Source organism: Chiloscyllium punctatum, chromosome 38 (genome assembly GCF_047496795.1).
Source record: "Chiloscyllium punctatum isolate Juve2018m chromosome 38, sChiPun1.3, whole genome shotgun sequence".
Lineage (NCBI taxonomy): Eukaryota > Metazoa > Chordata > Chondrichthyes > Orectolobiformes > Hemiscylliidae > Chiloscyllium > Chiloscyllium punctatum.
This window is the reverse complement of record NC_092776.1, coordinates 27052859-27076488: the sequence shown is the minus strand read 5'-3', so window position 1 is coordinate 27076488 and position 23630 is coordinate 27052859. Positions and strand designations below refer to the sequence as shown.

Below are 23630 nucleotides of genomic sequence, written 5' to 3'. Positions count from 1 at the left end.
TCTCTCCCTATTCCTCAACTGTCTATCACGTGGCACGGGTAACAAACCAGAGACAACAACTCTGTTCGTTCTAACTCTGAGCTTCCAACCTAGCTCCCTAAAAGCCTGTCTAACATCCTCAGCACTCCTCCTACCTATGTCATTGCTGCCAATATGGACCACGACTTCAGGCTGCTCCCCCTCCCCCTTAAGGACCCGGAAAACATGATCAGAGACATCATGTACCCTTGCACCTGGGAAGCAACATACCAAACGCGAGTCTCTCTCGTTCCCACAAAACCGCCTATCTGTGCCCCGAACTATCAGCTGCGCGCTTTTAAAGGGGAAACAAACCTACCCAGGTAAGCTTACGCTCTACCTGCTCTGCTCTTCTCCACCCTTCCCTTCTGAGTAGCGGGGACAGGCTCCGTGCCAGAGGCCTGAGCCCCGTTACTTACCCCTGGTAAGTCGTCCCCCCCACAAGTATCCAAAACGGTATACTTGTTCTTGAGGGGAACGACCACAGGGGGTCCCTGCACTGGCTGCTTCCTCCCATGCCAAACCTAATCCCAAACTAAACTAATTCCACCTGCCTGTTCCTGGCCCATATCCCTCCAAACTTTTCCTATTCATGTACTTATCCAAATGTCTTTGAAACATTGTAATTGTGCCCTCATCTACCACTTCCTCAGGAAGTTCATTTCATACGTGAACCATCCTCTGTGTAAAACATTTGTCCCTTGTGTCTTTTTTATATCTCTCTAGTCTTAAAATCCTCCATCCTAGGAAAAAGACAGCTACCATTAACTCTATCTATACCTTTCATTATTTTATAAACTTATTTTTGTATTGTTGTACTCCTGTGTAGCAACTTGGGAAATTTTGCCATGTCAGAGGCATCTATCTAAATGCAAGTTGATCCAAACCTCATTATTAGTGCATAATGTATTTTACTTTTTAACTTTCCATAAGACTATACCCTTCCTTTTACATTTCTCATTTACATGAGTTGGAGTTTCAACAGGGAAATTATGAACATGCAAAATCATACCAATTAGAAAACATGGGTAGATCAGCATTGATAAAAAAAGCAGCAATATTGATTCTCTCCTGCATATGAACTTTTAATCAGAAAGACAGGGAAGAACATCGCAATAACAATCATTAGATTAGATTTAGATTACATTACAGTGTGGAAACAGGCCCTTCGGCCCAACAAGTCCACACCAACCCGCCGAAGCGCAACCGACCCATACCCATACATTTACCCCTTACCTAACACTACGGACAATTTAGCATGGGCAATTCACCTGACCTGCACATCTTTGGACTGTGGGAGGAAACCGGAGCACCTGGAGGAAACCCACGCAGACATGGGGAGAACGTGCAAACTCCACACAGTCAGTCGCCTGAGGCAGGAATTGAACCCGGGTCTCTGGCGCTGTGAGGCAGCACTGTGCCACCGTGCCGTCCACATTGTCCCTGATTTCTGGTTTCCACACAAGCTGACAGCCAAATTGTTCCCACTGAGAATAGACTCAGGCACTTGGGGTCAAATTTGGAAATTAGAAATTTATGAGTTCATGAAAAATTCAAGCAGAACAACTTCAGACAAAAGGAAATGGGTACATGGAGAACATCACTATGGAATGCCATTGTAACAAATAACACAAACGGTTCAAGGAACAACTAGATGTGGTTGCAGAGAAACAGAGACTCAGGGATGTGATCGAAAGTCAAGAGTGTAAAGTTGACCAACCAAAACAGAAAGATTTATTGGCCTCTCCTGTTCCTGAAATCCCGTACACACATTCTTTATCTGTACACAGAGTGATGTGTGGGTACAGCTGATAGCATCCAACATGTCACAAGGATAACTTTTTGTCAAAATGAAAACCTGGACGATATTACAGGAGGGAAATTTGTTTTCTTTCAAGCACCTTTCAAGCATTTTGAAAAATTGCCAAAATAGATCTTCTTAAATAGATCCTTACAACCAGCAATTCCCAAAGGGACAACAGTAAAGTAACAATCAGAAATAAAACTCTCCTAAACAGTTGACCTCTGATGTACTTCATAATCTTAATGTGGCTTAGTTCACATTTACCCGTAGGGATAGGATTAGCAAAGCAACAAAGTGATTGTTTGTCTGCTTGTAAGATACCTCAATGGTTTTTCCAGTAGCAGACATTCAACGACAGGTCTTTCTTGGAATCTTTTTCCTTTCTGCTGCTTTGAGAATACACTGCCCGCAGTGAGATAGTATGTTGTAAAATGAGGCACACCAGCCACTAATAAACTAGACTTCTCTTGTATTTCTTTCATTAAAAAACTGTTCAGTCCACAAGTTCAAGTAGATGGTTTTTAACATGCAGTGAGTTTCAAGTAAGGGTAGATTATCATGTGGGTCTGTGGAACCTTTCTCTTAATTCATCCATGGGATGTGGGCATTGCTGACTGAGCCAGCATTTAGAACCAATCCCTATCAATGCCCAGGGCCCAGACTGCTATGTCCCCACTCCAGTGCCCTGTACAGTACAGCCAGTGTAATATTGATAATGGAGCGCGTGAATGTTTAAGACGACGGATTGAGTGGTAATCAAATGACTACTTTCTCCCATATAGCACACTCATCCAAGCAAGATGAGATTATTCCATTACGACCCTGAATCATGCCTTGTAGACAATTTATTAGCTTTGCGGGAGTCAGGAGGTGACTTACCTGGTGCAGAGTTCCTTGTCTTTGCCAATGGGCATCTCCAGGACTTCGTTGGTTGATGATTTAATGATAGTAATGATATTTGGTATCAAGAGAGTATAATTAGATTTGCTTAGTTGGAAGTGGCCTTTATCTGGCACTAGGTTGCCTAGAGTGTTACTTGCCACTGATCAATCTAAGTGTGAATGTTGTCCAGGTCTTGCTCCATATGGCCATGGTCTGGTTCAGTATCTGAGAAAATGGGAATGGAACTGCACACTCTGCAAACATTCTCAGATCTGACATTCTGATAGCAAGAAGGTCTTGAGAACCAACTGAAGTGGGTTGAGCCAAGGACTGTATCCGAAGGGACTCCTGCAGAAATATCCTGAGACTAGGACAAGTGACCTTCAATGACCACAACCATCCATCTTTGTGCTAGGTAGTACTGTAACCAGTGGAGATTTTTCTCTGATTTCCACTGAACACATTTTTTTCTAAGACTTAATGATGACATGTTCAGACAAATGCAGCCTTGGTGGGCAGGGGCTACCACTCTTACCTCATCTCTTGAACCCACCTCTTTTGTAGTCTGGAGTTGAGTGACCCTGGTCCTGGGTGAATTCACACAAAACATTATGAGGTTTGCAGAATATAGTTGAGCAGTAACCCACAGCACCCCTGGATGCTCAGTTTTGAGTTCTGAATTCAATCCATTTATTATGATGGTAATGTGAGAAAACATTAATGAGGTTGTCCTTAGTGTGAACACAGCTGCCTGGATCTCTGATGTGTGTGTGCATGTGTGTCTAGCATTATAAACATAATCTACACAGGCTTCAGTTAACAGAGGAAGTTGACACAATCCTGGGTTTTTGAAGTCCACAGTAGGAAAAAGAAGAAGACCCAGACAGGATTTCAAACAACAGCATGTGAGATCAGGTCAGCATCTACTTCAAGTGAAATTACTGCAGTGGTTTGTTTCATTTAGTATTTTTTAATCGTTGCTTCTGAAAGGATAATGGCAATTGGTCCTGCTTTGAATCAGATAGCAGAACAAAAAGCTCTTTCCTATTTTGCATATCTGCCTCTCTTTGAATTGTAGCAATTTAATTAAATGTGAAACCTTTTAATAAATCAGTGCAGTTGAAGAGAGAACTTGGAATGTACTAACGTGCGGATGTCAGTGCTGCACAGTATTTGTGTGAAAAACAACTGGGAATAAAATAGTTCTATAGAAATATTGCATATTATGTAAGTTCCATCTGTTTATCTTTCACTGTTATGTAGATCCAATGATTGAATAGTAAGCAGTGGAAGCAGCTAAGATAGTTCCAGCTGAGACAAACAGCTACTTATCCATAGCTTTGACTTTAGTGAATGAGATAACTTCATTTACAAGTAGAACTGCAATGCATTCACATCACATGTATTTTCATTTATGTACCTAAGTTCTGACAAATCGAAGTGGATTTATTTGTAAACCTGCAATAGGTGAGGAGAACAATGGCCTGGATTTTCTGAGGACTAGCAATCACAGTTAGATTGCCCTCTGCCCATACTTCTTTCTATTATTATTGAGCTCAATACTTCTAGCCAGGAATTCCAATCTTGCCTGCTTTAAAAATGCAAAATGTAGCTGAGATGAACACATTTCCCCCAGAGTGTTGAGAGATGGTGACTGCACCGGTATGATAGTAGCTTTTAATGAAGCAGCCCTAATAAAACTGAAGTCATTGATATTGGGAGGAAAGCCCTGCACTAACTCATAGATGGCACAAAGGAAGATGATTCTGCTTATTGGAGATCTGTCATCTCAGAGCATCACTCTAGCTCGTTCTAGGCCCAACCATCTTCAAGTACAGAGGAACCTTGATTATCTGAGGAAGTGGACGGGCAGTATTTTGTTCAGTTAGTCAAATTCCAGATAATTGAATGCCAGATAACATAGTTTAGTCAAACATTGGGACCTTGGGATCTTGCCGGATAATCCAATATTCGGATAATGGAATGCCGGATAATCAAGGTTCCTCTTTACTTCATAAATGACCTGCCCTCCATCATTAGGTCAAACGTGGGACTGTTTGCTAATGACTGCACAGTGTATGATTCCATGTGCAGTTCCTCAGATACAGAAACAGTGTGTGCCCACCTTTGGCAAGAACTGGACAACATTCAGGCTTGGGCTACAGATAGTCATTGCCTATCTGTCCTATTCAACTGATAGGCGATGACTATCTCCAATAATAGATCATCTAGTTATTTCCACAAATAACAATGGCATTACTAACACTGAATCACCTCTAACAACATCCTGGGGGGCCACCATTTAGCAGAAACTGAACTGGACTAATAATTTACATAGCAGCGACAAGAGTAGTTTCATGTCTAGGAACTCTCCAGCAAGTAACTCACTAGTTGACTTCAAAAACCTATTCACAAGTCAGAGACATGATGAAATTCTCTGCATTTGTCAGGATAACTGTGGCTGCAGGAACACTCAAGTTCATAACTATCCAAGTCAAAGTAATTCACTCGATTGCAAACCTGTCATCCATTTTAACTATTCACTTCCTCCATCACTGACATATAATGGCAGCAAGGAGTATTAGTTCAAAATGCGCTATAGCAACTCACCAGGCTTCCTTTGACAAACTCTTCCAAACCCATGTTTTCTACAAGTTAGAAGAACAGGGGCAGTAGGTGCATGGGAACCATCTCTAGTCCCCTCCAAATTACACATCATCCTGCCTTGGAACTATGTTGCCATTCCTTCATTGTTGGTGGTTCAAAGTCCTGATATTTCTAAGAGCACTGTGGATGTACCTACTCAACATGGATTGCAATGGTTCAAGAGCACAGCTCACCTCCACCTTCTCAAAGGGTATTAGGGATGGGCAATAAATGCTGGCCTTGCCAGTGACACCCACATACTTTGATGAATAGAACCTCCTTTACTGGCCTAATGTTTGTTTTTCTTACACTTAGTGTGAAATGACTTGGGGGAATAAAATGACATTTAATAAATGTAAATTGCTGTTTGCCAGATGCTGAAACATAAATCTTTACATCCAACATTGTTTACTGTTGCGCTGCAAGCAACAGCAGAGGAAGACGATATTTTATATTTGACATTCATAAAGAGAATCACCATAAGTGGCATGTAGCGCTCCCAATGCAGTAGGTCCGATATATCAATATTCTTCCACATATGGAAACGTGCTGACAATGGAGGTGTTGCTTACATATAGAAATCCAGGGTTTTAACTTTCAGATGGTAATCTTGAGGGAAATTATTGTACAGTTATGGAAATATGATATCGGAGGAGTTGAATCAATAATCAAAACTCCAGAATGGTAACAGAGTGCATTTATTGGGTGCTGCTCAATAGCAGGTACTCCACTCATTTCTCCATAATTGGTGATCCAATGCTTTACTCTTCCATTCTCATTAGACCCTCATTAAACCGAGTTCTGAGGAAGGATCGCTGGTCCTGAAACATTAACTCTGATTTCTCTCTGTAGATGCTGCCAGACCTGCTGAGCTTTTCCAAAATTTCTGTTTTTGTTGACCATAAGACCATAAGACCATAAGACAGAGGAGTGGAAGTAAGGCCATTCGGCCCATCGAGTCCACTCTGCCATTCAATCATGGCTGATGCGCATTTTAGCTCCACTTACCAGTGTTCTCCCCGTAGCCCTTAATTCCTCTAGACAACAAGAATCTATCAATCTCGGCCTTGAAGACATTTAGCGTCCCGGCTTCCACTGCACTCCATGGCAATGAATTCCACAGGCCCACCACTCTCTGGCTGAAGAAATGTCTCCACATTTCTGTTCTGAAATGACCCCCTCTAATTCTAAGGCTGTGTCCACGGGTCCTAGTCTCCTCGTCTAACGGAAACAATTTCCTAGCATCCACCTTTTCCAAGCCATGTATTATTTTGTATGTCTCTATTAAGTCTCCCCTTAATCTTCTGAACTCCAACGAATACAATCCCAGTATCCTCAGCCGTTCCTCATATGCTAGACCTGTCATTCTAGGGATCATCCGTGTGAATCTCCGCTGGACACGTTCCAGTGCCAGTATGTCCTTCCTGAGGTGTGGGGACCAAAACTGGACACAGTACTCCAAATGGGGCCTAACCAGAGCTTTATAAAGTCTTAGTAGTACATCTCTGCTTTTATATTCCAACCCTCTTGAGATAAGAGACAACATTGCATTCGCTTTCTTAATCACGGACTCAACCTGCATGTTTACCTTTAGAGAATCCTCGACTAGCACTCCCAGATCCCTTTGTGCTTTGGCTTTATTAATTTTCTCACCATTTAGAAAGTAGTCCATGCTTTTATTCTTTTTGCCAAAGTGCAAGACCTCGCACTTGCTCACGTTAAATTCCATCAGCCATTTCCTGGACCACTCTCCCAACCTGTCTAGATCCTTCTGTAGCCTCCCCACTTCCTCAGTACTACCTGCCTGTCCACCTAACTTTGTATCATCGGCAAACTTCGCTAGAATGCCCCCGGTTCCCTCATCCAAATCATTAATATATAATGCGAACAGCTGTGGCCCCAGCACCGAACACTGCGGGACACCGCTCGTCACCGGTTGCCATTCTGAAAAAGAACCTTTTATCCCAACTCTCTGCCTTCTGTTAGACAGCCAATCCTCAATCCATCCCAGCAGCTCACCTCGAATACCATGGGCCCTCACCTTGCTCAGCAGCCTCCCGTGTGGCACCTTATCAAAGGCCTTTTGAAAGTCTAGATAGATCACATCCACTGGGTTTCCCTGGTCTAACCTATTTGTTACCTCTTCAAAAAATTCCAACAGGTTTGTCAGGCATGACCTCCCTTTACTAAATCCATGTTGACTTGTTCTAATCAGACTCTGCTCTTCCAAGAATTTAGAAACCTCATCCTTAATGATGGATTCTAGAATTTTACCAACAACCGAGGTTAAGCTGATTGGCCTATAATTTTCCATCTTTTGCCTTGATCCTTTCTTGAACAAGGGGGTTACAACAGCCATCTTCCAATCATCGGGACCTTTCCTGACTCCAGTGACTCTTGAAAGATCTCAACCAATGCCTCTGCTATTTCCTCAGCCACCTCTCTCAGAACTCTAGGGTGTATCCCATCGGGGCCAGGAGATTTATCAATTTTAAGACTTTTTAACTTTTCTAGCACTATCTCTTTCGTAATGGCAACCATACTCAACTCAGCCCCGTGACACCCTTTAATTTTTGGGATATTACTCATGTCTTCCACTGTGAAAACTGACGCAAAGTACTTGTTAAGTTCTCCTGCTATTTCCTTATCTCCAATCACTAGGCTTCCTGCATCAGTTTGAAGTGGCCCAATGTCTACTTTTGCCTGTCATTTGTTTCTTATGTACTGAAAGAAACTTTTACTATTATTTCTAATATTACTGGCTAGCCTACCTTCATATTTGATCCTCTCATTTCTTATTACACTCTTTGTTATCCTCTGTTTGCTTTTGTATCCTTCCCAATCTTCTGATTTCCCACTGTTCTTAGCCACTTTATAGGATCTCTCTTTTTCTTTAATACATTTCCTGACTTCCTTTGTCAGCCAAGGTTGTCTAATCCCTCCCCGGTTAATCTTTCTTTTCTTGGGAATGAACCTCTGTACAGTGTCCTCAATTATACCTACAAACTCCTGCCATTTTTGCTCTACTGTCTTCCCGGTTAGCCTCTGCTTCCAGTCTATTTTAGTCAGTTCCTCTCTCATGCCCTCATAATTACCTTTATTCAACTGTAACACCATTACATCCAATTTTGCCTTCTCCCTTTCAAACTCCAGACTGAACTCTACCATATTATAGTCGCTACTTCCTAAGGGTTCCCTTACTTTAAGATCTTTTATAGAGTCTGGTTCATTGCAAAGCACTAGGTCCAGAATAGCCTGCTCTCTTTTGGGCTCCATGACAAGCTGTTCCAAAAAGCCATCCTGTAAGCAGCTGTTCCAAAAAGCCATCCTGTAAGCTCCCATTTTCGGTGTACATAAGGTGGATTCCCATTGCCTTCCATATTTGTGCTAAAATAAAATACAAGTCCTCTGTGAGAGTAAGCAGCCATTGTCCCATGAGGGTCAAGTTTTCCACCATCAACACCCAACATTCACTGATTCCACTGTTGGCCCTGGCTCATGACCCTGAGCATGGCATCCTTACTTGGGTCTGAGGAAACTCTGAATAAGACTGTTCCCTGAAAACTCAAATAATCCTGCTATTTAAAACAGCTTTATATAAAAACAGCGTTTTCACCCAATAAATGCACTCTGTTACCATTCTGGAGTTTATTAGTGGTTGGTCTGCCTCATTTTACAACTGCACAAGGAGACTGCAAGATAGTTTCCACGGGACAATACTTTGACAAACTGACTAGAAGACTGCAAATACTATGAGAAATAAAACTTAGAGACATAATAATCCAGCACATTGTTTTTAGTGTCTTAAGAATACGTACAAAATTTCCAGTCCAACCTTTCCTGAATTGTATTAACCCAGATTGCTATTTATCTTACTGATTTAAGCTGTAGTATTTGTCATTATAATGCAACATGCTGTGGTTTGAAGATTAGGATAAGATTTGGCCAGTCCCTGGCAGTCAGGGGTTATTGATATTCCTCTTACCTGGACAGTAAGGACATTACAGAACCCTACTTTAACTTATTAAAGTGTTGTAACCTTGAGTACTGTTTTTTGTCACTTATGAATTCTGAATATGAGGTGCTGCTGGAGATCGATAAAATGTATTGGCAAGGATCTGCTTTTGAGTCTGCCAGCCACGTTCTAACAACACCTCATTGTACACCTTTTCTGTATTCCTGGAGAGAATGCAAAACCAATTCAATCATCTAAGAGGAGATGATTATCTCATCCACAGCCTGCAAACTAAATATCTTCACATTATCATTTTCTCCTTGTTTATTGTCAGCTGCAAGCATGCTAACCTGCATCACCTTCCTCCTCACAAAGTTACAACTTAGAAAACAAATAAAAGCAAATTAATGTGGATATTGCAATCTGAAAGAAAAGCAGAAAGTGCTGGAGAAATCCAGCTTGTCTGGCAACATTTGTGTAGCAGAAAACAAGGTTAATGTTTTAGGTACATTTACTCTTCAGAACTGGTCAGCTTTGAAACATTAACACTGTTTTTCTCTTCACAGATGCTGCCTGATCTGTTTATCCAGCACTTTGATTTTCCTGCTGATATCTACTGTCAGTTACCACATTGATGCCATTGTTTCAGAAAGGCTATAAGCAAAAGCCAGGGAACTGTAGATTGGTGAGCCAGATGTAAGAGGTGGATAAGTTGTTGGGAGGGGATACTGAGGGTCAAGATTTAGGGGTATTTGAAAAGGCAAGGACAGATTGTGGACAGTTAACATGGCTTTGTGCTTGGGAAATCACGCCTCACTAACTTGATTGAGTTTTTGAAGAAGTGACAAAAAGGATTAATGAAAGCAGATCGGTAGATGTTGTCTGTATGGACTTCAGCAAGGCCTGTGATAAGCTTCCGCAAGGTAGACTGGTTAGCAAGGTTAGATCACATCGAATCCAGGGGGAGTTAGCCAGTTGGATACAACATTGGCTTGAAGGTGGGGGACAGAGGGTGGTGGTGGAGAGTTGTTTTTCAGCCTGTGACCAGCAGTGTGCTGCAAGGATTGGTGCTGGATCTACTGTTTTTTGGCATTTATATAAATTATTTGGATGTGAATACAGGAGGAATGGTTACTAAATATATAGGTGACACCAAAATATGATCTTGATCAGATGGACCAATGGGCTGAGGAGTGACAGATGGAGCTTAATTTACATAAACAAAAGATGTTGCATTTTGGTAAAGCAAATCAGGGCAGGACTTATACAGTTAATGGTAGGGCCCTGGGAGTGTTGCCAAACAAAGAGACCTTGGGGTTCAGGTGAAAGTGGAGCTGCAGGTAGACTGGGTAGTGAGGAAGGCATTTGGTACACTTGTCTACATTAGTTGGTGCATTGAGTATAGAAGTTGGGATGTCATGTTGTGGCTGTGTTTAGAATACTGCATACAATTCTGGTCTCCCTGCTATAGGATGGATGTTGTTAAACCTGAAAGGGTTCAGAAAATATTTACAAGGAAATTGCCAGGATTGGAGGGTTTGAGCTGTAAAGGCTGAATAGGCTGGGGCTATTTTCCCTGGAGGGTCGGAGGCTGAGGATTGATCTTATAGAAGTTTATAAATCATGAGGGGCATGATTAGGGTGAATAGGGAAGGTCTTTTTCCCATGGTAGGGGAATCCAAATCTAGAGGGCATTGGTTTAATATGAGAGGGGAAAGATTTAAAACGGACCTGGGGGCAATTCTTTTCACCCAGAGGGTGGTGCATGCATGGAATGAGCTGCCCGAGGAAGTGGTGGAGTCTAGTACAATTACAACATTTGAAAGGCATCTGGATGGGTATATGAATGGGAAAGGTTTACAGGGATAAGGCCCAAATGCTGACAAATGGAACTAGATCAGTTTAGGACGTCTGGTTGACATAGACAAGTTGGACCAAAGGGTCTGATTCCGTGCTATTTTTTAAAAAATTCATTTGTGGCCAGCATTGATAGTCCGTCCCTATTTGCCTTTGAGAAGGTGGGGGTGAGCTGTCCTCTTGATTCACTGCAGTCCACTTGTTGTGAGTTGACCCACAATGCTGGTGGGGAGGGAAATCCAGGATTTTGACCCAATGACTGTGAAGGAACGAGAGTATATTTCCAAGTGAGAGTGGTGAGTGGCTTGGAGGTGAACTTATAGTGGTGGTGTTCCCAAGTACCTGTACAACCCTATGCTCTTTCCTTGCAAAAAATACTAAGTCTAACACCACAAAGATTGTGTAGTCTAACACCACAAAGACTGCATTACAAATCATTCAACCTAATTTCAGACATTCTTGGGCTTCAGATCAGAGTTCATTAAATATTCTCAGTCTGATGTTAAAGATGGACTTCCTGAGTGATTAAAAGCTAATCACTTTTGCTGTGCTAACAAACTCCATAATCTTTCAATTCCCAGGATTAGCTCTTTTCTGACACTGCTTCCCTTTGAGTATTCCTTCAACTAAGACAGAGGTCTGAACAGCACTCAAGGACTCTCTCGCATTTTTGCGGTGTGTCAGATTAAATTATTTTGAAGGCTTTTCAATAGACTGCCACAATTTTGTACATACCAAAAATTTTAAAGGAACACATTCTAATAAATATGAGGACCACAAAATGAAGGAAGGTTTGAATTTTTTGTTTGTTTTATCATTTGTTTCATTTTTCTGTTAACATAGATCATTCTGGAGCAACAGTAAATTTTAAAAATGCAGGTCAAAGGGCAAATGGATGTGCCTCTTCCTTGAGGATTTTTGCAAAGATGTCTCTGTCTCTAAAGAAGGAGGTCAGATACCTTTCTGAATAAATGTTTGACAAATCTGTAATACAGCATTAATTGTTCAGTGAAGCCATTATAAATCCCATAGAAGCAGACGTGAGGCAGGAATATGAATAACCAAAGTAGAAACAGTCTTTGCGAGATTTTCTATTAAGTCTAGCTGTTCAGATGGATATTTGTGTATGATCTGGCTGGTCCCATCTGGACAAACAAAAATGTACTTCCTCCTCATATATTACTGCTTTCACTAAGTCTGACCGCAAGTCTGCAATCATTCCAATTAAATTACAATTGTTGGTAAAAAATTGATGGTTTTTTTACTAGATTGTTTTCAGTTTTTATTTGGTTTTATAGATCTGTGTACATTCAAAACTGTTATGTTATGAACAACAAGAATTGACAGCATTTACTTTTTTTAGAAAAGTCTTTGTATTAAAGTTGGTCAAGTAAAAATCTAGAGTCCAAATTTTCATTTCAGTCACAAACGGTTGCAAGTGGATACATGCTTTGATTTTCAATAAGTTCTCTACATCTGTATTACATTCAAAATTAGCCTTTTTTTCAGTAAGTCATATATGACAAGAACCCCTTTGTGATTAAAAAGCTGCACAGATAACACATTGTTCAAAGGGCTGGAATTTGACTAAATGTTGCAATTATGGTTTTTGTCTATGAAAGTCTACCTTCTACCACACAAACTTGCTACAGAATGATAAATAAATGAATATAAGGCTGAGACTTTCATCCAACCATACAGCTCAGATATCAGTCACAACTTACAAATAGCCTTTTTTGCCTTGTGTTGAACGGAATGTTTGCCCAGACATTCTGGTCCTGCTTTCTAACAGAAGAATGATTTTCTTAATTCATTCAAAGGGAGTGTGTATGCCACTGGTTGAGCCACTATTGATTAAATTGCTAGTGTCTCTGTGAGGGGACACTCACAGTGCTGTTGGGAAGACAGTTCCAGGATATTGACCCAGTGACAATGAAGGAAACAAAAGACTATAAGACCATAAGATATAAGTGCAGAAAGAGACCCTTGAGCCCATCAAGTCTGTTCCATCTTTTGATCATGGCTGACATGTTTCTCAACCCCATTCACCTGCCTTCTCCCCATAACCCTTGATCCCTTCACTAATCAAGAACCTATCTAGCTCTTTCTTAAATACATTCAATGACTTGACCTCCTTCTGCAACAATGAGTTCCACCAAATCACCACCCTCTGGCTGAAGAAATTCCTCCTTGTCTTAGTTCTAAAGGGTCATCTCTCTACTCTGAGGCTGTGCCCTTGATCCTAGTGACTCTGATGAATGGAAACATCTTCCCCACATCCACTCTATGAACGACAATACGGTCCAGGTCAGGATGGTATGTGGCTTCAAGGGGAACTTGTAGATGGTGGGTTTCCCACACTTCTGCAGCCCTTGTCCTTCTACATGTCAGAGGTCACAGGATTGGAAGATGCTGTCAGAGGGCTTTGATGAGCAATTGCTGCGAACGTTGCAAGTGGTACACGTTACTACAGTCAAGGGGCTGCTTTGTCCCAGATGGTGTCAAGGTTTTCAAGTGTTGTTGAAGCTGCACTCTTTCAAGCAAGTGGCGAGTGTTCTATCACACTCCTGACTTGTGCCTTGTAGATGGTGGACAGGCACTGAAGAGAAAAGAGGGAGGAGTTTAAAAGAGATGTGTGAGACAAGCTTTTTACAAGAGGGTGTTAGGTGCCTGGAATATGCTTCCAGGGGACCTGTTAGAGGCAGATATGGTCGAGGTATTTGGACAGACACACGAACAAGCAGGAAATATCTAACAGTTGGGATTAGTTTAAAATGGTGTCACGGTCAGCACAGACACAGTGGGCCAAAGGGCCTGTTCCTGTGCTATACTGTTCTCTGCTCTGTGTTATATGTATTATCCAAAGTAATCATTGAATATCCCACCCGGATCAGCAAGCAGGAAGTGTGACTCAATGAGGCATGTGACAGTATTAAGTCCAAGTGAAAATGTTTGACCTTTATATGACCTGCCTTTTGATATTACTTCTCATTCATCCTTGATAGAAGCAAGGGTTAAGGACAAAGGGTGAGATTTAGCCATGCCATGGAGGTACAAACTCAAGCGTGGGATAGGAGGAGACATGAGGGCGGGGGACTTATCGCCAAACTCCATGCCCACCTTGGGCCGCCTTCAAGAGATGGCGACCCTGACTTCAGCAAATCCCCATCGCTGCACCATGGGTAGGCACCACTAGGATGGATTACAACATTGGGAAGTCTCCCAACTCACAATTCCCACCTCAAAGGAGAAAATTCACCTCAAAGCTGAAGCTGTCACTGTTGGGATCGCAAGTGTATGGAATTCGTGATAGTGAGAGTAGAAAAAGTAGATGTGAGCATAAAGTGAAGAAGGCTCAAGATGTCTCTGCCCAAACCTTGCACTCACTGTTGACCTTGATTTAACATCTGGAGTCAGAAACAGGGAAGGCATAGGCCATTTGGCCCATCAAGCCTACTCTGTCATTCAGCCAGATCACAGCTAACCTTTCACCTCAGCACTGTTTTCCTGTATTATCTTTAATGTCTACAAGTCCATCAATCTGACTTGAATATATTCAATGACAATGCCTCCACAATCCTCAGGATAGAGAATGCCAAAGATTCATTCCTGAGTGAAGACATTCCTCCTCCTACAAACCTATGAGTTAACAGCTGGAGTTAGACCATGCAGTGCAATAAGTCTGCTCCATCGAGGCTGATCTCACTTGTCTATATTCTCTGATTAACCTTTCACTCCCTTGCTCATTAAAAATCTACCTCTGCCTTAAAAATATCTATGGAGTCATAGAAAGGTACAGCACAGTCCATGCCAATCAGTTATCCTAAATTAATCTAGCCCCATTTGCCTGCATTTACACATATCCCTCTAAACCCTTCCTATTCATATACCCATCCAGATGCCTTTTAAATGTTGTAATTGTATCTGCCCCCACCATTTCCTTTGGCAGCTCCACCCTCTCCTAGACAAAGTTGCCCTTCAGGTCCCTTTTCAATCTTTTCCCCTCTCGCCTTAAACCTACGCCTTCTAGTTTTGGCCTCCCCTACTCAGTGCTCTGTGCCCAAGAGTGTCCTTGGAATTTCCACAAGTTCTGTACCTGATCGTGGCCAGTATCTACCTTTAAAAAAGTCAGGGCAATAAAGTCTGTTTCGTTGAGATCTCTGTGCAATTTGCAAGGGCCACTGACCTGGTAAACAGTATCTGTGACCAGCGTTTGAACATCAAACATTTTCACATTGTATGTATTTCACAAACTTGATGCTGTGATTGCAAATGAACTGTGGCTGCATTTTGCAAATGAATGATCGATGTCTTTTCCCCCTGTCAATGTCCTTATATTCAGCAAAGGTGTAGCCTGTACTTATGCACATTAACTGATATTGACTCTACCCACCTCAGGGTACTGTCAGAGGTTTATCTTCCTGTACCCAGAAGGTGCATTTCCTTCAGCACCAACAGTGTGGAAATGCACCACAGGGAACTCCACCTCTTTGACACCTGAACCCCAATGTTACACTTTGATGATGCTCATCAAGGTTCTCTATGCTTCCCCATAATGATGGTCAATGCCAATCATCTCACTTCCTATCACCTTCCATACCTCACCATTCTGTACTGTTTACCCACTTATACTTCAATTTTCCTCTTATCCCTGCCTCAGCCCCCAGCCTTGAATGCCCCCAAGCCCTCTCCCCTCAATTCACTTTCCATCTCTCCCGCACTCAGTGCATGGACCCCAGGGCTGACTGTTGTTGGGCCCCATGACTGACTTTACTACCCCAGGAAAGGACACACCAGATCCCTGATTCTGTCCTTGCAGATCCCTGACTGACAAGGTGTGTGTGTGTGTGTGTGTGTGTGTGTGCGCAAAACAGTACTGGCAGCCTCTAGGCTCTGGCCAATGTTTCAATGCCCAAAAGGACATGGCATGGTGTAGCAAGGCAAACAATGCAGGGAATGTATCCGCTTTGACACTAAGTAAGTGAATATACAGAGAGCAAGTGGGCAGCCTTCACATGCGGCTGGTCCAATCTGCCTGGACTTGTTGACATGGTGTCCGTGCTGCAGCTTTTCGGTGTTAGTTGCCAGTGCATCCTGAAGGGCAGCTTCAAAGTGTAGAGCTGTCCTTTAAGTGAATTGGAAAGGTACCATAAGGGTCCTGTGAGGCTGCCTGATGTCAGATGCCAACGTCCATAGATCCGAGATGCATGCAGCTGGTGCCCATATTCTGCTATGTGACACTGGTGGTGGGTGCCAGGTTGGTAGCCAGGAGGAGCAAGCAGTGAGGTAAATTCATCAAGTATCTGCTTCGACTTTCACGTTACTAATTGTTGATGTCTGTTTATTGGCAGTAGCATAGGAAGCTACATATTAATGAGGTGTGATACATTGTTAATGAGGCTGTTAACAAGCAATAATCATTGTTAATAGGCATGTCTCCATGCCTCATAACCAACCTCATCTCAATACCCAGCAGTCTGTTTGAAAATACAACGATTTGCTCCCAACTTTGAAAAAGGCTTCACCTGATTTCTCACACAATCGCCTACATTTCTCATCATAGCCCATATTAGGCCCTTGTAAGATTCTGCCCAGAGTCTAGAAGCTGTGGTGCACTCCTCAAGGCCAGCAGATTATCCCTGATTATGTGGAGTGCAGAACTGAACTCAGTACTCGGAATGGCACCTAACTAACACAACTTCCACTCCTTAATAAACCTGATTGTCACCAATGGTTATAACTGCTATAGATACCAGGATGGCAGTGGAATTCCTCTGTGTTGCTAAGCTACAGAAGAAACAAGATACTTTGTGTAAATTTATTCTATCAATTACATCATATTTATTTATGTTCATACTTTGTGGATACATACTGCAGTCTAAATTGATGTGAATTCATTCTATCTGACATCAAGGAATTGATCATTTAATTGGAATAACACTGTACAAATAAGACAGCTTTGTGGATTTGCTGTAGATCTGTCACACATTGATGATCATTACAGAAACTTACTTTGAAATATTTTTGTCTTAGAACTAAAAAAGAACTGAGAGTTTATTGCTGCAGTGTCATTTGTCCTCAGAATCAAAACCTACTTACAATGAGACAAAGTATAAATAATGCAACACTGCTGCTTAAGATATCCAGACATCTTCAGCAGCAACTCTGTCACAGAGTTCCTGTGTAATATTACAAGTTATGTACCTGACAGATTTGTTTTGGTGAACTGATTTGCAATGTTTCAATTAATGGCTGCATCAGCACATCCCAATAATATCCCACAGGAGACTTTTAATTTGTTCATACTGAGAAAGGAAATGATGATTTAAAGTGAGTTTGACCGTTACTGATGGATACAAAGCAATTTGTTTATGACTTTCAATCACAGTAGGTTAAACTGAAGGTGAAAGCAGTTGGTAAAACCCCAAATTATCTGGAGAGTGTTTCAAATTGCTGTAAAGTCGTCCAGCGCACTGTACCAAAAATTTAATAAGTCAAGTCATCCAGAGTTGCATCTGTATACCTCATTTTTCAATTGCCAGGAAGTGGAGCAGACCTACTTAAACATAAATGACCTGTTCTCACAATTAGCTGGGAAACATTTTGTTGCAAAGGCAAAATTTGAAGAATGCAGCCTCAACAGAACCACCAATTTTTAAATATATTTTGATTTTTTTCTGCAAAATACATATTTGTTAAAAAATGACAATCAAAAGCCTGGAGACTGGCATACTGGTATAACACTCATGCTTCTTTTGTGTGTGTCTCTATTTCTTCACCTTTTCAGTGTGGTACCTGTTCTCTGGCAAAAAATTAGGACTGTTTTGATTGATGTCTTACTCATTACAGCCTTACAGGGTTGGTGAACAAGCACTGGAAAATATAGTTTCAATATGAACTCGTCTAATTTCACTATTTTTAAGAGAACACACAGCACCATTATACAATGGCATGAATGCAATTAAATTCTTTTGGTGTCCCAAATTTGTAGAGCAGCTGTGATGCAGAATATCCCTCACTATAAAATGGGGAGAGGGGTTATTTAATATAAAAATATGGCGCAGAGCTTTTTAATTCCGTGCATTGCAGGGGCTATGCACTCCAAAAGATTAGAATACAGCTAGTGTACATCATTTACATCAACATTTCCTGTATTTATTATTCAAAATAATCTATTGCAAGAGTACAATGGTATTTTTGTAATTTTAAAAACATTATAAACTTACCATGCTGAGTTATAAGAGCAGAGCCAGTTGGCTTATACTCTTGATCAACCTAGTGCTGAAGACCTGCCAGGTCACATGGAAGAAGTATTAGAGACAAGTGAAGTGTTTTCACAAAGTGATGAAATAAATTCCAAGGAGTAAAGTTAACTTGAGTTGCAACTGCGCGTGCTATGGCTCCCCTTCCTGCTTCCACACTGTTGCTTCTGCAATCCTCCAGGATCTACCCTTGGCCTCTTCTGATTGCCCATTGACCTGCTGCCCTTGCAAAATAATCCAAAAGCACAAAGTCAGTTTTCACGTGGGCATTAGCAACATCGGATCAACTCGTCACCACCTCTCCCAACTCAAACACGATTACATTTGTGCAGTTGGGGAAAGTCTAGTTAGTTCTTGGCCTTTGGTACTGCCATGGAGCATTACACAGATATAAAGCTTTCAATTGTAAAGTGAAACATTGACAACCAATTACCCCCTGCAGACTGAATATGGGATGACGTTGACGTGAAGTCCATTGTTAAGACTTCTCCTGCCTTCGTCTTGTCTGAGAAGAGACATCTAAGAGGAACATAAGTGAACTTTAAAAGTAAAAGTGATTTTCATTATAATTGCTTTGTATCTTTGCTTGTATGATCCAAGAACAACAGTGACTTATATAAGACCTACAATCATATTATTTTAAAATTCCTTCCATGTTCTAGTTGCTTTTTCAGGTCTGGGTTTTACCACCTTCTACTTAGCTGGAAAATTGCACTGCTTCACGGATATTGGTCAAGGAAAAAGTTGGAGACTGTGTGCAGCAATCCTCCCTTTGTATTGTGCTGTGATGATTGCCTTGTCGAGGACTTGTGACTACAAACATCACTGGCAAGGTGAGCTGTGCTGGCTGTCAAACATCCCCTGTCAAAATATTGCTTTGGTTGCAATTGCCTCTGTGAAGAGAGTAATTTCAGAGCGAGAGCCTTAAGGTGTTTCATTTTCAAGTGACTTGCAAGCCTTGTGTGTTGAGACTTAATGATCAAATGATTCAAAGCTTGCATTGTTTTGTATCCACATTCATGTTTTGCCTCTTTCACAGAACAAGGAAAACAAGAGGAAACTTGAACTGACAAGCCTGCCAGTGCAAAAATATTCAGTCAATATAATTTGGTCCTCATTATTCACATGAAAAATTGCACTCAGATTAAATGCACCAGTCTTGACCTTTCTGAAGGAAAGCTCATTGATCTGCCACTGTTGGGTAGTGAGGCACATCTTAGCAATTTCATTGCTGAAAGAGGAAATAAGTTCACTCTGGTCTACTCTGTACATAGCAAGGTGTTTGCAACTCAAAGCAAAACACAGCGGCATGACAAGGGGTTTCCAAATGTTTGACACGAGTGGTCATGTAGATCCTGAAGTTGTCAGAAGATTGAACCCACAAAGGAAACAGAAACAGGAAATTGTTTGACTGTCTTAACCTATGCTCTCGTTCACACACCAGCTACAATATTGAAGAACTAGTCATTCATACCACTCATGGTTCTTCGCTATGCACAAATACCCACATGTGCCACAGTTGATGAGCTCCACACATGAGAAAGAATTCACCAGCCACATGGGAAACATGGGAGTGTCAGTTACGATCTGAAACTCATTGTCGAGTCCAAAAGGCTCTTACATGCCAAATCAAAAGAAAGGTTTGTGTTTTGTTTTATAGGAGCAGTGTAGTTAGGAGGGCAAGGAAAGAGAGATCTTAGCATTTTGCAATGTTTGGTTTTTGTGATACAGGCAGATATTTTTCTGAGTTCACTGAGTTCAGAATCAAAGAGAAACATGGGACCAAAAATATGGAATTTCTCTTTAGGAAATCTAACATGGAGAAACAAGTAGAACGTATGATCGGTATCTGTGACTTGATTCTCAGTAAGGACACCTTATGGCAATATTCAGTCCTAATTCATAAATGCTAGAAATTACATTGTGCAAATACTCAAAGGTATGAAACACATTTATACTTGAACAGAATTAATAACCCATTTCTTGTAAATACCACAATCAAAGTGACAGAGACAAGTTGGCTCAGGTTTGACTGTCAGAAACAGCACTCATCCTGACCTCAAAGAAAGCTACTTACAAAGATCTAGCAGCCATTGTGTTATGGATTCCCCTTGTCCAGAATTAATCTGGTTGCCAGGTATCCAGCAACAGTGATGTCATCAGGTAGGGTAACACTCAATTATATTGAAGAATTATCACAGGAATGAAAGGGCACTGATTAGCCTTTGCGCCTTCTAAATTTTATAGCAAGATAACGGTTGAGACGTATAAGTGGAATTAGAGCAGTAGTTGAAATATTATCAACACATTGACAAAAAACACTTTTTTAACATTAAGGAAAGATTTGACATGACACAAATATAAAATCAATCTTCCAGAGTCAGAGAAGGTTTCAGGGGTACTTATGGCTTAGTAAGCCAATAAAGATACAGTTGTACTGCAATGACTAGGGCTGATATTTAATGTCTTCCCTTGTGGGTGGGTTCAGTGTTGAAGGGGCATTTAACCAGCATGAGGGTGGCAAGTGAGGACCCATTGCCTTGCTTTTGCCCTGATTAATTCTATGGTGAGAAGGCTGTGTTTGGCCCATCACTATCCAGCTGACTGTCTGATTGGCATTTGAGTCAATAGGCATTCCTTTAAAGAGGTGAAAAGAAGTATTTTATGACAGCAGGAAAACCTCCCATTGCCTACTTTACATTCCACCCAAGATGTAGCTTTGTCCATGGGCTGGGGTTTAACAGGAATATTACAGTGTAAAAGGCAATTTCATGTCTGTTCAGTAATTCTAAAAACTGTGCCTGTAATGGAGAAACAAGGAATCACAGAGAGCAATATGTGAATTTTTGTGTTTAATTGTACGGGTACATGTGAAGACAATACGTGTTGCTGTCAGTGTCATGATAGAAAACTTCAACCTTCATAATTACAAAATGCAGGCCAGAGGCGTAGCATAGAAGCATGGAGGTTTACATTCATGAGGAGATACCTTCTGTATGACAAATTGTTTCTAGATTAATTCCTGACTAATCCTGCTGTCATGTCCTTTCTCTATAGCCCTGTTAACGTTCCTCTTTGAAATGTGCATCTACTATAAAAGATGCAGTCGTTGTTTCCTCAGCTACTCCCTGTGGCAAAGAATTCTCCTATCTTGAACAGAATAATCTCATTGGTGGGTCTGCTGAGTAATGCAAACATATTAATTGTGTAAACAATGGTAGACACCCAACTACCATAACTGTTCATAGTTAAAGCCTAAAAATTATGGGTCTTATATTTAAGATGGGGAAGAAAAAATTTTGTTTTCTGTCAGCGAGTTGTGACTCTTTGAAACTCACTTCCCCGGAGTCTGGTTGAGGCAAGCTCATTGGATACTTTTAAGGCAGAGGTAGTGAAAGGTCATCAGGGATAGGCTGAAGTGTGGAATTGAGGCTGCAAGCTGATCTTGATCAGCCATGACTCTGTTGTATATCTGAGCAGCTTCAAAGGGCTGAATGGCCTACTCCTGCTCCTAATCTGTCAGTTCACATGACACATTCATAAAAAGCGGTATTCCAAATCAGCACAGAGAAGTGAAGTTTTGCTATGTGTTTCATGTTTGTTCTAGTGTGGGTTCCTCAGGACTTATTGCAAGCTTAGGCCAAACTTCTTAGAGACTGATAAACTCTATTTTCTTTTGTTTCATACTACAGAGGAACCTCGATTATTTGGCATTCGATTATCTGAATTTCGGATTATCTGGCAAAATCGCAAGGTCCCAATGCTTGGCTAAACTATGTTATCCGGCATTCAATTAACTGAATGAAATATTCCCCGCCTGTGTCCTTTGGATAATCAAGGTTCCTCTGTATATGATGGGACAGCTGAGGAGCGGAGACTCTGAGCTGTGCAGGGCTCGGTCCAACACTCAAAATGACCACTGAGGTCACAGCAACAGTAGTGTACCTCAACAATCCACTTACATATTCATCGAAGCCCATCGCCACACTGAGGCCCCTGACGTTCGGTTTATTTCTGGGTCCAAGCCATGGTCAGTGTCAGCATGAAGTGCCAGGTGCTGTTTTTAAATGGATGGAGAATGAGTGACCAGAGAGTGTCCATGTACCCAGGAGCACAGAGGACAGCTCCCAAGGTTTGAGGGCCATCAGAAGGACCTTGAGCATTGAGAGAGTGGCAATGCCACTGTCCAATACAGACAAAAGAGAGAGGGCACAACAAGATGAAGGATCCCAGTCAAATATAACCCTGGTAACATTTATTCATTAAAAACTGGCAACATCTGCAGTAGCACCATTGTGAGAGCTGGTGATATTTAAAAAGCCTTTTAAAGGACTTCCCCCTCTCCCTGCCCACTCTAATGCCAGGAAACTCCAACCACTTAGCAGCTACAGTGGTCAACAAGAGTATCCTAGTCAGCACTGGCAATAGACCTTTACTGAGACCTTGAGCAGTCTCAGAGGACTATATCCCAGTTTAGGCCACATTAGCAAACTCTGGACCAGCCCAACATTGGTCCTGTGTCCTCCAAAAATAGAGAACTCTGCCTAGAGTAATCACTTGAGTTTCAGATCCTGTTGGTAAGGAGACTCTTTCTCAGGATCATCAAGATTTATTTCAAGGACAAGGATGTTTGAACAAGACGAATATGAAATGCAAAAAAGTACAAATGCTGAACACTCTAAGCATCAATCACTGTTGGGAAACTTGAAATGAACTTTTGTATCTGTCATTTGTACAACTTGAATAATGTTTTCAGGAGTTAAGAAATTAATTGTGCCACAGATCAGATCAGAGTCTTGTCCCTTTCAAACTACATCTTAGTTAGACAGAGTCCTATTGTCAGAATCTGGTCTTAATCTGCTTCAAGTTTATGTTAATTATATTGGTATCTGTTTCAATTGGAAATCATTCCACAGCATAGGGTTTGTGAGATCTGGTAACTATTTTACTGTATGATGGAGTGAACATCTCAGAAACACTGAACTCATCAATTCACAGAACGGTGGCTCAGTGGTTCACCTTACTACCTCACAGGACCAGGTTCACTTCCAGCCTCTGGCTACTGTCTGTGTGGGTTTCCTCCAGGTGCTCTGGTTTCCTCCCACAGTCCAAAGATAGAGTCATAGAGCAAGAAAACAGACCTTTTGGTCCAACCAGTCCATGCTGAACATAACTCAAATTAAACTAGTCCCACCTGCCTGCTCCT

The 23630-nt window shown here is 41.5% G+C and overlaps 1 protein-coding gene across 2 annotated transcripts in view; it reads left to right on the top strand.

Moving 5' to 3' along the window:
* The window catches only part of plpp4 (phospholipid phosphatase 4), a 256401-nt gene that overhangs the window by 218204 nt on the left and 14567 nt on the right, over positions 1 to 23630 (top strand). For both annotated transcript variants that reach the window (XM_072557459.1, XM_072557460.1), the window contains exon 6: positions 19087 to 19257. In XM_072557459.1, coding sequence (XP_072413560.1) covers positions 19087 to 19257 — 171 coding nt within the window. The remainder of the gene's footprint in view (positions 1 to 19086; positions 19258 to 23630) is intronic.